Genomic DNA, 18278 nt, shown 5'->3' on the forward strand with positions numbered 1-18278 from the left:
CGCTCTGGTCTGGGAAGGGTCTGGGAAGTGAGGGACAGGAGGTTGTGGGCCCTCGCCTCGGGAAGAAAGGCCTGAGCTGTCTGTGAATTCAGCAGAGCTCCTATGAATTCCAGAGATTGGACTGGTTGGAGATGGGACTTTGGGTAATTTATCACAAACCCCAGCAGCTCCAGGAGGTGAATAGTGCACTGCATGGACCGAAGAGCCGCCGCCTCCGAGGTGTTCTTGACCAGCCAATCGTCGAGATACGGGAACACGTGCACTCCCAGCTTGCGCAGGTACGCTGCGACCACCACGAGGCACTTTGTGAACACCCGTGGGGCAGAGGCGAGCCCAAAGGGCAGCACATAATACTGAAAGTGCCGTGTCCCCAGGTGGAATCGGAGATACTGTCTGTGAGCTGGCAGTATCGGGATGTGAGTATAAGAGTCCTTTAAATCCAGGGAACATAGCCAATCGTCTTTCTGAATCATTGGTAGAAGGGTGCCTAAGGAAAGCATCCTGAACTTCTCTTTGATCAGGTATTTGTTCAGGCCTCTCAGGTCTAGGATGGGGCGCATCCCCCCTGTTTTCTTTTCCACAAGGAAGTACCTGGAATAGAATCCCTGCCCTTCCTGCCCTGGTGGCACAGGCTCGACCGCATTGGCGCTGAGAAGGGTGGAGAGTTCCTCTGCAAGTACCTGCCTGTGATGGGAGCTGAAGGATTGGGCTCCCGGTGGGCAATTTGGTGGAGTGGAGGCCAAATTCAGGGCGTATCCGCACCGCACTATTTGGAGAACCCACTGTTCGGAGGTTATCAGAGGCCACCTTTGGTGAAAAACTTTCAACCTACCCCCGACCAGCAGGTCGTCCGGTACGGACACTTTGATGGCGGCTATGTTCCCATGGATCCAGTCAAAAGCCCGTCCCCGACTTTTGCTGTGGAGGCGCAGGGGGCTGCTTAGGCGCACGCTGTTGACGAGAACGAGCGCGCTGGGACTGTCCCTGTGCCTGAGGAGGCCTTCGAGCCGGCTGGGTGTACCTACGCTTGTTGTAGGCATAGGGTGCAGCCTGCCTGGCCCGGGAAAAACGTCCACCTGCTGAGGTGGATGCTGAAGGCGCCCGGTGGGAGAGCTTGTCGAGGGCGGTTTCCCGCTGGTGTAGTTGGTCCACCAACTGCTCGACCTTCTCGCCAAAGATATTATCCCCCTGGCAAGGGACATCCGCCAGTCGTTGCTGGGTGCGGTTGTCCAGGTCAGAGGCACGCAGCCAGGAGAGTCTGCGCATCACTATACCTTGGGCCGCAGCTCGAGATGCCACATCACAGGTGTCATAGATACCCCTGGACAGGAACTTTCTACACGCCTTCAGCTGCCTGACCACCTCCTGAAAAGGCCTGGACTGCTCCGGAGGGAGCTTATCGACCAGGTCCGCCAGTTGCTTCACATTGTTCCGCATGTGAATGCTCGTGTAGAGCTGGTACGACTGGATGCGGGTCACAAGCATGGAAGATTGGTAGGCCTTCCTCCCAAACGAGTCCAGAGTGCGAGACTCCCGCCCCGGGGGCGCCGAGGCGGTATCCTTCGAACTCCGTGCCCTCTTGAGAGCAGAGTCCACGTCCGCCGAGTCATAAGGCAATTGAGGCCACATCAACTCTGGGTCAAAGAGGATTCTGTATTGGGACTCCGCTTTCTTGGGGATGGTGGGATTACATAAGGGCTTCAGCCAGTTCCGAAGCAGTGTCTCTTTGAGGACATTGTGCAACGGTACCGTAGAAGACTCTCTAGGTGGTGATGGATAGTCGAGGACCTCGAGCATCTCAGCCCTCGGCTCATCCACAGAAACCACGGGGAAGGGAATGCAAATAGACATGTCCCTGACGAAGGAGGCAAAGGAGAGGCTCTCAGGGGGCGAGAGCTTCCTCTCCGGTGAAGGAGTGGGGTCGGAGTGAAGGCCCTCAGACTCCTCTGAGGAGAAATATCTGGGGTCCTCCTCCTCCCCCTACGAGGCCTCTTCCTCGGTGTCGGACATGAGCTCTTGCAGCTCAGACCTGAACCGGGCCCGTCTCGACTGCGAGAAACCATGTCCTCGATTTTGGCGTCAAGCGGTGGACTCCCATGCCAGCGGGGATGAAGCTCCCTCCATCGACGTCGACGGGGATTCCACCTGCGTGGCTGTCGACACCGGCACCACAAGCGGCGTCGGTGTCGGAGGCCTCGGCATCGGGCTAGAGCATGCCGGCGCCTCCATCAACGGCGCCGGGGGCACAAGCACCCCCGGTGCCGGCAAAGTCTGGCGCATCAGCCCTTCCAGAATCCCTGGAAGGATGGCTCGGAGGCACTCGTCAAGGCCCGCTGTCGGGAAAGGCAGGGAGACCAATGACGATGTTTTTTAGTCTTCTTTCGGTGCCCATCATCGGCGCTCGGTGGCAGAGATGAAGAGGAGGTAGAACCCCCCCGGCCTCGAGGGATCGGGTCTGACAGAGTTCGGTCCCGATGGCCCTGGGTAGAGAGAGTGGCCGGGGCCGACTGCCCGCGCGGTCGCGCCCCCCCCCCCCTACCTGTGCTCCTGGGGTCGGTGCCGATTTCGCCGACATTGGTACCGGTACCGAAGATCCGGCCGTTGACACCGATGACGTCGAAGGGCCGGCGCAAGTTCCAAAAAGCTGGTCCCGACGAACTTGCCTCGCCACCTGTGTCCGCTTCCGCAAGCCGAGACACAAGGTGCACGTCTTGGTATTATGCTCCGGCCCAAGGCACTGGAGGCACCAAGCGTGGGTATCGGTTTGCGAGATCTGCCGGGACCTTCGAGGACATCGACGGAAAAATCGCGTCGGCGAAGTCAAAGTCGTCGATGGTGGCGGTGAAAAGCACACCTGAAAAGTAAACGACCGCGCGGCCACAAGGAGGCGCCCCCGCGGCTAAAGACGACGAGGGGAGAACCAAACTTTTTTTTTTTAACACAGAAAATAAAGAAAAGAAGCGCGAACGCGCACGAAAAGAGAAAAAAGCTCGCGGCTAGGCCGCAACCTGGTTTCCGGGGCTGACAAAGAGAGAGACAATAACACGTCTCTCTCCAGCGCGGAATCGAAAAAAAACTGAGCGGGAACGGTCGCGCACGGGCGGGAAGACGGCCGCGCATGCGCGGTGGGCGTGCCCTGCGTGCAGGAACGCCCGCGAAGTTTTTGTTCCGGTTGGTGGGGGCTGCCGTGGACGTCAACCCAGTCGTGAGAACACGCAGCCTGCTTGTCCTCGGAGAATCCGATTTTCGCTGAGTGAAAAAGAAGGGGTATTTATAATTTGGAACACGTGTTGGAGAGAGAAGGAGGGTTGATTCCTTTTGAAAGGCTGCAGGAACAAGTGGGATCATCGATTCGCCTATGCGCAACTCAAACACTATGTTTTTTCAAGGGATTGAGCTTTGAGGCTTGTCGGTATCGAGTCTTCGGAAGAGCTTGATGAGGGATGCCCCAGAAAGAGCCTTTACTTGGCTGAGGGCACACTGGGAAGAGGATCTGGGAGGGCCATTGGGGGATTGGGATATCACTGCTACATTACGGGAGATCCTATTGCTTACTATAGAGGCGAGGCTTCGACAATGTGGATTCCGGGTAATTATGCGTGCCTATTGGACTAAAGTGAATATTGTGCATGCGGTGGGCAATGGGGAATCAGATTGCCCTAAATGTAAACATCAGAGACATACGTATTTTCATGCTTTTTGGCTCTGCCCTGGAATCAAACTCTTTTGGGGGGAGGGTTAAGTGCTTTTTAACGTAAATGCAGAACAATTCTTATTAGATAAGACGGGTGCATTTCGTCCCTTGAGCAAATATAACACTCTGCTGTGTCGGAAGCTTGGCTTGGTTGCTAAAAAAGTAAACTTGCAATATTGGACATCAGCAGAATCCCTAGCATTTTGGCACTGGCAGAATCAGGTTCATCTTCTGGCCAACTTGGAGGCTAAGGAGGCACGTGGGTCCCATAAACGCAATTTTTTTTGAAGCTTTGGAATCCCTACTTGCAGCAGTTGAGTCCACAGGGACGCAGTCTCCTTATTAATAACCTATAAGATTAGGAACGATACTCACAGCTCTTCCGAGTCGGTAGTTGGAGTAGGAGGTGGGAGGGGGATTGGGGTACAATACGTTGGTAACGACATCTATGTAGTAGCATGGGCTAGCGGTAAAGGCATCGGAAGGGACACAAGAGTCAGGTCCCTTCGAGATATGGGAGATATGCGCTACAGGAAGGGTAGTTATCAGTTAGTGGGTTGGTTATAGGGGAGGGGGGTCGGGATGTGTATTGCTCTTTGAAGGAGTGTAATATTGTGGACATCGGGGGGAGAAGGAGGGGGGGAGTTGGATAGGTAAATCAATGATGGCGGGCATATGGTCTATTATTATGTTGGTGTATTTAACGGGTAGGTTCCCGAGTTTTATGTCATTGTGCTTTAATGTTCCATCAATAGAAGTGTTAAAATATATAGCTTATTTGGGGGGAGGGAGAAGTATTAAAACGTTTGATGATGTGGTTAATGCCTGCTTTTGCTTAGCTTGATTTGTTTAATGTTTTCAATCCATTGTATATTGAACTTGTTGGATGCTTTCTTTGTTAAATCATCAAAAATTGTTGAAACATAAAAGATATAGTGGAATTAAAAAAGGTGCAGAGAAGGGTGACGAAAATGATCAAGGAGATGGGACAACTTCCTATGAGGAAAGGCTAAAGCAGCTAGGGCTCTTCAGCTTGGAGAAAAGTCGGCTGATCGTAGATATAATAGAGGTCTATAAAATAATGAGTGGAGTGGAAAGGGTAGACGTGAAGCATCTGTTTACTCTTTCCAAAAATAAAGGGGACATTCAATGAAGCTACAAAGTAGTAAATTTAAAACAAATCATAGAAAATGTTTCTTCACTCAACATGCAATTAAACTCTGGAATTCGTTGCCAGAGAATGTGGTAAAGGCGGTTAGCTTAGTGGGGTTTAAAAAAGGTTTGGAAGGCTTCCTAAAGATAAAATCCATACACCATTATTAAATTGGACTTGAGGAAAATCCACTATTTCTGGGATAAGCAGTATAAAATGTTTTGTACTTTTTTGGGATCTTGTCAGGTATCTGTGACCTGGACTGGCCACTGTTAGAAACAGGATGTTGGGCTTAATGGACCTTTGGCCTGTCCCAGTATAGCAATACTTATGGTAGTTTGCACTGGATACGTTTTATCCCGAGGTGACAATGGATTTGTATTTTCTTTTTGCAATGAGCAATCAATGACTGCATCTTTTCCTTACACAATTCTAGCAAAAAGCCATTTACTAATTCAACTTTTCTGGAGGAGTTAAACAACCCTGCTTCAGACCCTCAGTGGCTATCCAGAAGTGGCTGTTGCCAGCTAAAGTATGTTTATCTTTTATTTATTTATTTATTTATTTTGGGGGGGGGGGGGGGGGGGGGGTTTAAAAACAAACAAAAAAACCCCACACAAATCCTGGAACCCTTCTTTAAACATAAGCACCAGAGTGCGAGCCATGTTAGTCTGGAGTAGGAAAAATGACAATGTTGTGGCACAGACACATCAGTGCTTTGTGTTACTGGCCTTATCGCATGATAAAGACCCTTACTAAAACTTGACATCCAAAACAAAGGCAAGAGCACCCAAGGACAGAAAAAGAGAAATCTAATATAATAAAACGCACCTCCAACATTCTGAAGCTGACTCCGTGGCTTCAGTGAAGGGTTTGTAAGGGATCGTAAGTCTGTCACCTCTCTCTCTGCCCTCGCGTCAAAATGTGATAACGTCGAGGGCGGTGGAACTATCAGAGGGAACCGTGTCAAAACGTCAATTGGAGGTGCGTTTTATTACATTAGAAGAAGATAGGATTGTCCAGTTCCTTGAAGCACAGCATCCTGCACAATAACGCTCAGCTGCCTCAACGTGGGGTCTCCTTTTTCGCTGCCCACCTGCAAGTCGCTCTCCACAGCGCTGATCAGCTGATCCAACGCGGCACTGAGGCAGACTCTTCCCGCCGCCAGCGCCACTCTCCACGGGTCCAGCGCTCATTCTCTCGCAACGCGAGACACCACAACAACACAAGTGGACCAAGTACACCCTCGCAACTCGCTCTCCATGGCACCACACCAGAGAGAGAGAGGGAAGGAGAGGCCTGACACGAGAGAGAGAGAGAGAGAGGGGGGGGGGGCATGACACCAGAGAGAGAGGGGGGCCTGACACCAGAGAGGGGGAGGGAGGTATCTGTCACACACACACTCTATGTCTCACACTGTATCACATTCGCAGCACTATCAGGAGGAAGATATTTTGAACTACTTCTGGCTCTCTCTCCCCTGAGCAGCATAAAGCTCCAGATTTAAGTGTAACTAACTGCTTTCTATGCCAAACACTGCCTCCTCCAATTAGTAATCATAAAGAAAACAGAATGCTTCCTGCTGAGAATTATTGAAAATAAGGGAAACACCTGATCTGCAAGGTATTAAACATGTCGATAAAAATTATGTTTACTGCTAAGGTAAGGGGCTTCTGAAGTACCAAGAATATCAAAATCCATCTCGGAGTCCAGATTTAGAATGTAATTTTGAGAACTTCAGACATACATCACTGCATGTCTCGATGAGGCCATCAAACAGTGAACTTTTGTCCAGACTGGAAAGAGGAAATTACATACAGAATTTCATTTTGTAAGCAGGTGTAGAAGCTCCCATAATCCTAGCTGACCCCACATTTTCAAAGGAAGCTTTTGACAAAATAGCTGCAAGTCTGCAGGTACTTCAGCTGCCTGCAATGTTTGAAAACTGCTCCAGTAAGGGGCCCATCAGGCTCCACATTCTCAATATTTCCAAGGGAGTAGAGGGCTCTAACAATTCACAAATGCACATATAAAACACCCCTCTGCTCTCTTTTAGCACCACTCACCATCTACTGCTCCTTTCATGATGTACAGTGCACATACTTTAGGATTATCATAGTAGCCCTACAAAAAGGAAAAATGCCTGGTCAGTGCTTGTGACATTATTATTAACCCACCTATCAAATGTTCTAGATTAGGGGTTCTGAACGCCATCCTTGGGACACACCTAGCCAGTCAACTTTTCAGGATACCCACATATTCATTGTGGGTATTCTGAAAAGCTGACTGGCTAGGTGTGTCCTGAAGGCAGGGTTCAGAACCCCTGCTCTAAACAATACAAAATCTGTAAACTGTTCTTGTTATTAGCATTTCTGAACATTGCAATCTCATTTTACATTACAACATTGTAATTTATTTACACCTTTTTAAGTAGTAGCTCAAGGTGAGTTATATTCAGGTACACTAAGAGGCATATTTTCAAAGCACTTTGGGAGGCTAAGTTCCATAGGTTTCTATGGAACTATGGGAGGCTAAGTGCTTTGAAAATGAGCCCGTAGGTATGTCAACAAATACAAATAAAGCAAAAAATAAAATTTCATGCAATAAAACTGCAAAGCTAAAAAAATGTAAATACTTAATTCTCTTAATTACCTTTTGAATTTCTCAAAAATTCTTTCACATTGAAGATATACAGTAGTGGTTCCCGACCTTATCCTGGGGGATCACAGCCAATCAGGTTATCCACAATGAGCACGCACTTATAAATTTGTATTTTATTTATTGGGTTTTATTAACCGCCTTTATGAAGAAATCACTCAAGGCAGTGTACAGCAGGTATAGCTTGACCTAAAACTTAAAATTTTGTTAAACAACATAATACTAAAATGACCAAATACAAGCATAAATACAAATCAATAAACTTGGAGATGGCAAATGAAATCCTAGTAATAGGATGTCCAAGATAGAGTATGAGAAAAATATACAAGTTTTATAGCAATGTAAATACTACCATATATGGTAAGAAATATAATAAAAGTCAGCAGAATAAGAATAGCCTTATTCTCCCACACTCTAACATAGCCATGTAACTTACATTCACTCCATGAATTGCTCCTTATCAATGTAAACCGCAATGAACCCTGGAAAGGGGATTTTCACGGAATATAAGATCAAATTTGAATAAGCAGCAAAGAACAATACAATGAAATATCTTAACAGGGAACTGAGGGGCCAAGTACAGTTGAGATATATATTATACACACACTTAACATTTATCAGGATCTGGTTAATGCCTTTTTCATTTGTAGCTCAAGGCAAGTTACATTCAGGTCCAGTAGGTATTTTGCAGATATCCTGAAAACCTGACTGGTTGGGGTCCCTCAAAACAGGTTTGTGAGCCACTAGTTGACAATACATTAGATAGATCAGTAAACAAACTCTTATCCCCTATATATCCTGAACTGTATTTTACAGATAGGAGGTAAAAATATCTTCAAGGGTGTGAAGACGTACAAGGCACTATTCTCTGCTCAAACACTGGTAGCTGAAATCCTTCGGAACACCTTTTTTGTACTGGTTTCTGGAAATCTTGTTTATGTATCTCCATTGCACATATATGTGCGAGTTAAATTAATTTTCTGCTGTTTTAATAAGATCCTAAACATTAACTTAATGTGGTAGGATCCTAAACATTAATGTGTACAGCCAGCAGCAAATTCATATCCCTAGCTGCCATTAGGCATGTGGACTGTCAGCTACCTCCATCCCAACACATATACACAAAAATGGAATGGTGTCACAATTGATAATGTAAAACGTATGACTCTCAAAGCCAAGCAACTGCCCATAGGCACTTGCCTATTGTAACCATTGGTTAATCCACCATGTGTAGAACAATCCTAGATCACCAGCCAGCTTATTTTCGAAAGAGAAAGACGCCCATATTTCGACCCAAATCGGGAGATGGGCAACTTTCTCCCATGGACGTCCAAATCGATATAATCGAAAGCCGATTTTGGGCGTCTTCAACTGCAATCTGTCGCGGAAACGGCCAAAGTTGACGGGGGCGTCAGAGGCGTGGTGAAGGCGGGACTGAGGCGTGTTTATCGGCCGAGGAGAGATGGGCGTCCTTGGCAGATAATCAAAAAAAGAAAGGCGTTTTTAGCGCGAAATTGGGTCACTTTTTTGGACCCTTTTTTTCACGAACAAGTCCCAAAAAAGTGCCCTAAATGACCAGATGACCACCGGAGGGAATCGGGGATGACCACCCCTGACTCCCCTAGTGGTCACTAACCCCCTCCCACCCAAAAAAAAACCCAACTTTAACAGCTTTTTTTTCCAGCCTGTTTGCCAGCCTCAAATGTCATACCTAGCTCCATCACAGCAGTATGCAGGTCCCTGGAGTAGTTAGTGGGTGCAGTGGACTTCAGCCAGGTGGACCCAGGCCCATCCCCCCGCCCACCTGTCACACTTGTGGTGGTAAATGGGAGCGCTCCAAACCACCCCCCGCCCACCTGTCACACTTGTGGTGGTAAATGGGAGCGCTCCAAACCGCCCCCAAAACCCACATCTAGGTGCCCCCCTTCAACCATAAGGGCTATAGTAATGGTATAGAGTTGTGGGCAGTGGGTTTGGGGGGCTCAGCACCCAAAGGAAGGGAGCTATGGACTTCAGAGGTAGTTAACTGTTTATTTTAAATTGTTACAAGTACCCCCTAGGGTGCCCGGTTGGTGTCCTGGCATGTGAGGGGGACCAGTGCACTACGAATCCTGGCCCCTCCCACGAACCAATGCCTTGGATTTGGTCGTTTTTGAGCTAGGCGCCTTCGGTTTCCATTATCGCTGAAAAACGAAACTGCCCAGCTCAAATCCGATGCATTTGCCGGGTACAAACCGTATTATCGGAAAAAAGATGGACGCCCATTTTTTTCGAAAATACGGTTTGTCCCGTCCCTTCACGTACCCATTCTCGCCTTCACATACCCATTCTCGGAGATAGACACCCATGGAGATGGGCGTTCGTGTTCGATTATGCCCCTCCAGAGCTCTCAAAACAAATATTAATATTTCATCCCTCTTGGGCAGTCAGTACCACTCCAAGCTACATAAAACCCAGGTGCTCACCTTCACAAACTCCACATGGAGCTTTCCACTAAAGGTAGACACTTCTCCATGGACACTTAGCTTCCCCTTTTTAATGCTCATTGGGATGATCTCATCATGTGCTGTGCTGTGTCCCACACGATCAAAAATATCCAGATCTTTTACCACTGTGTGGCCATTCAATCGTACATCAAAAACCTCAAGAGACACAGAAAAGAGAATATATGAGTGATCTAGCACACATGGCCCTTCGTAAACACACATGTATGGGCACCCACAAGCCTCCACCTACGTACTGTTATTCTATAACATCTTCTCTAGTACTGAAAAACTTCTAGGGGTGTATTCTTCCACCTGTTATCATGGTAATGTTAAAAGTGACTAAAAACTCCAGTTGTGTGCACCATCTTACTTTTCCTGCTCACTATATTCTTCAGTTTGTCCTAACTGGTTTTCTTTTGCAGTCAAAGCTCCTTTCTTCCAAGGGAAAAGTTATAGAACAGAGCCAAAGGTGAATTTGAAAAATAAACAATACAATTTCTCTTGCATCGCCTCTCCCAAGGCACTACTTTTAGACTTAGGGGCTAGTGGAGTACCCTCTCCGCAGCTTTTATCTGTGCTATCAGTGTCTATGTCATCAACTCACCTTCTGCTGAGACTGTGCAAAATAGACCTCAGCAAATTTTAACACTAGGACGTAGTCTCCCTCCTCTTTGATTGGGATCTCATAGCCAAAGCTCTCTTCATTATAACGCTCCGTTTGGTACAGGACCTGATCCTCTGGGTTAGCACGCAGAATTGGCAGCTTCAGACCATAGTCAGAGGCTGGTTCCAAGTGAAAGAAAGAGCAGCAGTTATCAGAACAACTTTCCCAAACTCAGTTATTTCACGCACAAGACACCCGTTCATTACTCACTGTAAAGTGGCCCCAAACTAATCTGCCTTCTTCAGTACCCATCTGTATCATTCACAAGACAAGACAAATATGGTATAAAACATCTAGCCAAGCTAATATGAACAGATCTGGAGTGTGTATAATATCTGCATCTAAATTATCTACCTTAGCTTATTATCGACTGTATCTAAGATCATGTAATGACTGCATCATTACAACACTCTGTAAGCCACATTGAGCCTGCAAAAAGGTGGGATAATGTGGGGTACAAATGCAATAAATAAATAAATCTCACTTTCACCCTTGATAAAATATTAAAGTTTTTTCTTTAGATGCAATCTTCCTGTTTTGATTTCTCCAAAGTGGTATACTAAGGATATGTTTCAAGCTATCATGCGTCAGCCAAGAGCTTCTATGAAACCAAAGGTTTGTACTTCTGAGGAACAGTTGTTACAGTGCTACTCATGAGTCCTACATCACTTGGCCAAAATCTGTTTTTAGCAGTTTAAAACAAATTTTGAAGCAGCATAACTGAATATTTTATGTTGTTTTGTTCTAATTTTCATTCTGGGTTATTATATACCATCACTTGCAATATACACTACTGTTGGCATCCCTACAGCTCTATATCTGGATTTAAAAAAAGGTTGGGAGACGTTCCTGGAGGAAAAGTCCACAGTCTGCTATTGAGACAGACATGGAGAAGCCACTGATGTTTGTTTTCTCATTTCACAAAACAAGCATGACCACAAGTGTGGTTTACTGATGAAGCTGATGCAAAATGGGTCCTTCAGGACCGCACTGCTTTAAGCTTTTCTGCTGGAGTGGAGCAACTGATTACGCAAACGCAGCACTACTCAGATAAGTTTCAGCCTTTGTATATTATGTGCTTTATTGTCAGCACTTCCCCTCCCTGTCCATCTTCAAATCCTTGCTCAAAGCCCACTTCTTCAATGTCGCCTTCGGCACCTAACCACCATACCTCTATTCAGGAAATCTAGACTGCCCCAACTTGACATTTCGTCCTTTAGATTGTAAGCTCCTTTGAGCAGGGACTGTCCTTCTTTGTTAAACTGTACAGCGCTGCGTAACCCTAGTGACGCTCTAGAAATGTTTAGTAGTAGTAGTAGTACTTGATGTGACTTAAATGAGTAGTGCTTAGAAAATGTCACTATAATTTTTCAGGAGGGATCTATGATTACTGGTTTCACTGTGGGCAACAAGAGTCGTGGAAAGCGCAGTGTGTCTTTTTGATATTTATTGCCGCAGTATGATGAGATCTTTTCCTCCTTGAATTTTGAGTGTTTTTTCTTCACTTATTTGTGGTTGAGTATTCTCATATTGTCTACTATGAAGCGGATCTCAGTTGGTTTTTACTTTGAAGCCACTGCTTACCCTGGGATTGGTAGCATGGAATGTTGTTACAAATTCGGTTTCTGCCAGGTACTTGAGACCTGGATTGACCATTGTTGGAAACAGGATACTGGGCTAGATTGACCATTGGTCTGACCAAGTACGGCTATTCTTATATTATGTTTTTAATATCTACTTAAGTTTTGCTTTCAATTTTAAATTTAACCCTGAAAAGGATTATTTATGCTTTATTTATTGTATTCAATACTTGACTGACCAGCCTTTACTCTTGCTGACATTGTTCTGGCATGGAGTGGACAAGCTACTCAAGGCTGCAGTCAGTGACAAAAGCATGTGCGTAGTCACTGACTGTCATTTGGATATTTCCATTGACACCTTGTTCCACAGCATTTCGATGGGATTCAGATAGAGAGATGGAGCAGGTCAGTCAATTGTCACTTTGTTCTTCTTCCATTCAACCGTCTTGGCCCTATGACAAGGAGTACAGTCATCCGCCAAAGAACAAATGGCATCAGCTGATGGCAATATATATTTCTCTAGGATTTTCACATATTTCTTTGCATTCATCATCCCTTCCATAGTATGTAGCCTTTGACACCAGTTGCTGCCACACAACTCCAGATCATTTTTGTGGGATACCTCGCTGACAGGTAAAGGCACTCTGGTTTGAAATCAACCCTTGGAAATTTCTCAAGATGTAAAATTTACTTTTGTCACTAAACAAGACCTTCTCTCACATTTCCTTGCTCCACTATGAATATTTCTCAGTCCAAGTTAATTATCTTTTTCCTTGTTCAACTGTCAGTAGTGGTGTCTTCCTGGCTTTTACCCTCCCAGACCAAGTTCTAGGCATCTTCTTACAGTGCATGAACTCACAGTAACTGAACATTTGTTCTGCATTCTCTTAACAGTTTCATATTTGTGAGAGCCATCCTTCTCAAAATATGATCCTGCCTGACAGTCGTCTTCCTTGGTAACCCACAGCAGTATCTGTCCTTTATATATCCAGTCTCCATCTTCTTCTGTAGTAGCTAAATCACAGTACTTTGACTGCACCCTACTCTTGATGAAGCCTCTCTGCTCAAATCTGTGGCTGCATATATCATTAGTGTAGCTAGTGGCGATCCACAGGCACTGCCAGCTGAACAGTCCTCTCTGGAGTTTCCCCCCCCCCCCCCCGAACAGTCTCATCCCTGGAGCATTCAGTAGTATTGTTTCCAGCTGCTGACACCGGCACACCTCCCTCTCGCACATACTCAGTTCAAATGTCACCCCCACCACACATGCATGCATGGAAGGATGCTGATTGAACTGAGCATGCACGGGGGAAGGGAGCAGTGCCGGTGTCTGGACACGTACTGCTGTTGCAAGAAATACTTTTTTTTTTTGGGGGGGGGGGGGGGGGGGGAAGAAACTACTCCAGAGAGGATTCTTCAGCTGGCAGGGCCTGAGGATCCCCACCAGCCAAGGTATTAATTTTTACTGCTTTGTGGTGGGGGTGGGAGTAGTAGGCAGACAGGAAATGTGTGGGTTGTGCCCACCCAAAAATTGAGGTCTGGCTATGCTATTGGGCTCATACAGCACTGCTCATGAAAAATAACTATTCTGTCTCGGTTCTCCTGTAACAAGTACTGAAATTTGGATTTCATGGCTTTTGGTATGCTGGCTACGAAGTATGAAATGTGCCAGTGTCTGATATCAGAGGAAATTTATAGTTCCTGTGTCAAGCTAGTCTAAATGTGATTGGCCATTATTATTACTTCTGATTGGTCAGATATAATTGTTGATTGGCTGACTTTGATCCTTATATTTGACACAAGCTCATATTTGCTATTAACATCTAGTAAGCTACATACAAGTTTACCCAAACAGTGCAAGATGGTGACTTAAATGAATGCAGAATTCAATTTGCAGCAAAATGATAACTAGCATGTATTTTCTCAAGTTATAGATATGTTACTGCTTTAGATGTAATTTATCATTTGCAAGGCAATGAAGGATTTATGCACACCACTGTACATCAGCCCACCAGTCTAGCAATACTGGGTGGAAAATATCTGAGAACCTGTCCATAATGTACATCTCCAATCACATAATGAACTGACAAGGATCACCATAAAATCCGCTCCCGACCGCTTTATAACAGACCATACATCCCACTTCAACTACTTACTCTGATAAGGTCTCTTCCCTAAGGAAAATGGCAACATCCTACTCACCCCTATTCCCAAAGACACAAAGAAAAAGACAAGCAAACTCACCAACTACTGCCCAGTAGCATCTATCCCACTAGTAGTCAAACTGATGGAAAGCATGGTAGCCAAACAACTCGGTAATTACATAAACAAATTCTCAATCTTACATGAATCACAATCAGGTTTTCGCCCTCTCCATAGCACTGAAACAGTACTCATTACACTCCTGGCCACATTCAAGCAGGAAATAGCAACAGGCAAAAACATACTTCTCCTCCAATTCGACATGTCTAGTGCATTCAACATGGTAAACCATAACATATGACTAAGGCTCCTAGATTACTTCAGTATTGGAGGAAACATACTTAGTTGGATCAAGGGCTTCCTAACCACTAGGACATACCAAGTGAAAGCAAATTCAAACATATCACCACCGTGGAAGGCCGACTGCAGACTACCTCAAGGGTCACCACTATCACCAACCCTCTTCAACCTTATGATGACACCACTAGCCAAGGCCCTATCCAACCAAGGCCTCAACCCATTCATCTATGCAGACAATGTCACAATATGCATACCTTACAAACATGACCTGACAAATCACCAAGGAAATCAAACTCAGCCTAAACATCATGAACACATGGGCGAATGCATTCCAACTAAAACGCAATACAGATAAAACACACTGTTTCATCCTCTCATCTCAATACAATTTGAACAGACCAACTGGAGGAGTGGCCTAGTGGTTAGGGTGGTGGACTTTGGTCCTGGGGAACTGAGTTCGATTCCCACTTCAGGCACAGGCAGCTCCTTGTGACTCTGGGCAAGCCACTTAACCCTCCATTGCCCCATGTAAGCCGCATTGAGCCTGCCATGAGTGGGAAAGCACGGGGTACAAATGTAACAAAAAAAAAAAAAAAACTAGTATAAATACCTCAAACCACACCCTCCCAATCTCAAGACAGCCTGAAAATCCTCGGCGTTACTATTGACTGTAACCTTACACTTGAGAGCTAAGTTAACTCTACAACTAAGAAAATGTTCACGCAATGTGGAAACTCAAACGAGTGAAACCATTCTTCCCGAGGGAAACATTCCGTAGCTTGATGCAATCAATGGTACTAAGCCATGCAGACTACTGCAACGGAATACACGCGAGATGCAAAGAACAACTCATAAAGAAACTTCAGACTGCTCAAAACACAGCAGCCAGGCTTATATTTGGAAAAACGCTATTAGAAAGCGCCAAACCCCTCCGAGAAAAACTACACTGGCTACCAAAGAGCGTATTGCTTTCAAAATTTGCAACATGGTCCATAAAATTATCTACGGCGAAGCCCTGGCATACATGACAGACCTCATAGACCTACCAACAAGAAACACAATCAGATCATCACAAACATACCTAAATCTTCACTACCCAAGCTGCAAAAGACTCAAATACAAATCAATCTATGCATCCAGGTTCTCCTACATAAGCACACAGCTGTGGAACGAACTACCAAAAGCCATGAAAACAATGTACGACCACCTAAACTTCCGGAAATCACTAAAAACCAACCTGTTCAAAAACGCATACCCCATCAACCCAACATAAGTGCCTAAACCAAACCAAACTTCCACAAACTACTGAAAACCCATCTCTTTAACAAGGCATACCACAAAGACCAACAAATATGAACTCAAATACAAATATCCAGAGCTGCCTTACAATATTTGCTTGTTAAACTACTAGTATGTTCTATCAATATCATGTTTGCTTGTTAAACTACTATTATGTTCTCTCTTTTTCATGTACTCAAGATCCTTCTATAATGCTAAATATGTATCTTTTTTAATGTTTCCACTATTCATGATGTATTGTAAGCCACATTGAGCCTGCAAAGAGGTGGGATAATGTGGGATACAAATGCAATAAATAAATAAACCCTGCAACACAACGATACCAAAGCTTGTAACAGACTATTCATAACTCTTCCTCTCTACGATTCCCAATGTGTCTATAACACATGATCCTTATCCGACCACAGTAACTCCATGTATTTGTTTCTATACCGGAGATGGCAAACACCTCATCGGTACAATGTAAGCCACATTGAGCCTGCAAATAGGTGAGAAAATGTGGGATACAAATGTAACAAATAAATAAAATATGTGCATCAGATACCCAGTACCACAAAACCCTCTCCAGAAAATAGGGGCAATCCCGGTTTGGAACAGAAATAAAGTTGTATATGATAGGTTGCACTGATCACCACACAAAATTTTAAATATTATGAGTTTGCTTCTATAACTTATGCCAGTCACTATAATCTAGCTGGGTATTTAAAATTCTGTTCTACTTCTCTCTTCTGGGGTATGTATAAACTTCTTGTTGAAAGCTATTCATATTCTGAAATCCTCCACCTCCGCACGCACACCTTTGTAATGCTCTTTAAGAGACAGGGAGGGAGGTGGCCGGTGCAATCTGTGGTAAACCAAGGTCTTCTTGAAGTTGTCCAAAAGAATGCAACACTTTTAACTTTAGACAACTGTCATATGAATTATAGTCCCTTATCCCCAGGTTTTCAGCTCTAGAAGTACACACCGCTAAGAATGTGTGGAAATTTAGCAGGCAGCGTACAATTTCTTTTTTTGTTGTGCTTCATTCCTCGATCCAACAGGACTCTGTTAATTCCTTCGCCTCACTCTCACCTCTTCCCACCCTCCACCTCACCTCTGCCAACTCTTCCTTCCAATGGATCCTTCTTGAAGTGAATGCCGTGCACGTCCACATGGGCCTCTCCGCCGGCATTAACAGCCCAAATCACCTTCTCGTGCAGGCTGGACTCTGCGGCTCCCAAAAGCTGCACAAAGAACAGCAGAAGGACAACCAGCTGCCCGAGGCCCCGGGAGTCCAGCATCTCCCTGCAGGCCCGGGAAGCCGTATTCCCTCAGTGGGAACTCACACAGGAGCTAAACTCCAGCTCTCCCTACAGCGCCCGACCTCGCTGAACTACAACCAAACTTGTGACAGAACAGGCTGCGCAACTAACCTATCACAGGAAACACGGAAACTGCTCGGCAACAGGAGCCAAAGGAAGGACTGAAGATTCGGCACTGGAGCTGCCAATGCAAGCCTGACACTGGAAAAAGGGGCGGGGCCATGTACAGAGTTTGGTTGAGCGGTAAAGAGGCGGAAGTGACTTTCTCCGAGCGAGGAGGCGGGATTATGAGCCTCCCGCCAGTTCACTGTGCCATCCGAATCTGGAGATAGATATCCATAGCCAATCAGAGAGCTCCAGCGCGGCTGAAGTTATGCACATTGCACGCTGGGACTTTGAAAGGGAAAGGAAGTTGGCGTGAGAGGATGCGGGTGTAACCAAGACAACCATCTCTTGTATTCTGCCCACTCAAATTGTAGATAAAATAGAATTCGCCGAGGACAAGCAAGCCTAAAATTCTCATAAGTGGGTAATGCAACACATGTTGCCCAGTCCAGAGCTTATATCAAGCTGAAAAGAGCTTCCACTGAGCACGTGCAAGTGTCTTCCCGCCAGCCGAGCAAGAGGACCATTAGTTCTTTTTTTGTTTTTTCTTAACTGTGGTGGGGAGTGGATGCCTTTTTTTTCTTCTGCTCCTCACAGCCCAGTTTGGTAAGGGCTTATTTGAGCGCTTTTCGTCCCCTGTAGGCTGCATTTAGGCCTTGACTTCAATAGGGTTCTCTCTTTATTTTTTTTCTCTGGTGCTTTGCCCCTTTTTCGGCACCATTGAGTCAATTGATTTTTCTCACAGAAGTTTCTTTTTTTTTTGTTACATTTGTACCCTGCTCTTTCCCCACTCATGGCATTACATGGGGCAATGGAGGGTTAAGTGACTTGCCCAG

At 45.6% G+C, this 18278-nt stretch overlaps 1 protein-coding gene across 1 annotated transcript in view; it reads right to left on the minus strand.

The window, feature by feature from the left end:
* MLEC (malectin) overlaps positions 1-17427 on the minus strand; it is a 34551-nt gene extending 17124 nt beyond the window's left edge. The window contains exons 1-4 of the mRNA XM_030217990.1: positions 17130-17427; positions 10596-10774; positions 9971-10147; positions 6914-6971 (exon numbers count right to left, since the gene is read on the minus strand). Of these exons, the coding sequence (XP_030073850.1) occupies positions 6914-6971; positions 9971-10147; positions 10596-10774; positions 17130-17316 (601 nt within the window). The 5' untranslated portion in view covers positions 17317-17427. The remainder of the gene's footprint in view (positions 1-6913; positions 6972-9970; positions 10148-10595; positions 10775-17129) is intronic.
* Between the last annotated feature and the right edge of the window lie 851 nt (positions 17428-18278).

The sequence above is a fragment of the Microcaecilia unicolor genome, chromosome 11, assembly GCF_901765095.1.
Source record: "Microcaecilia unicolor chromosome 11, aMicUni1.1, whole genome shotgun sequence".
NCBI classification, from domain to species: Eukaryota; Metazoa; Chordata; class Amphibia; order Gymnophiona; family Siphonopidae; genus Microcaecilia; species Microcaecilia unicolor.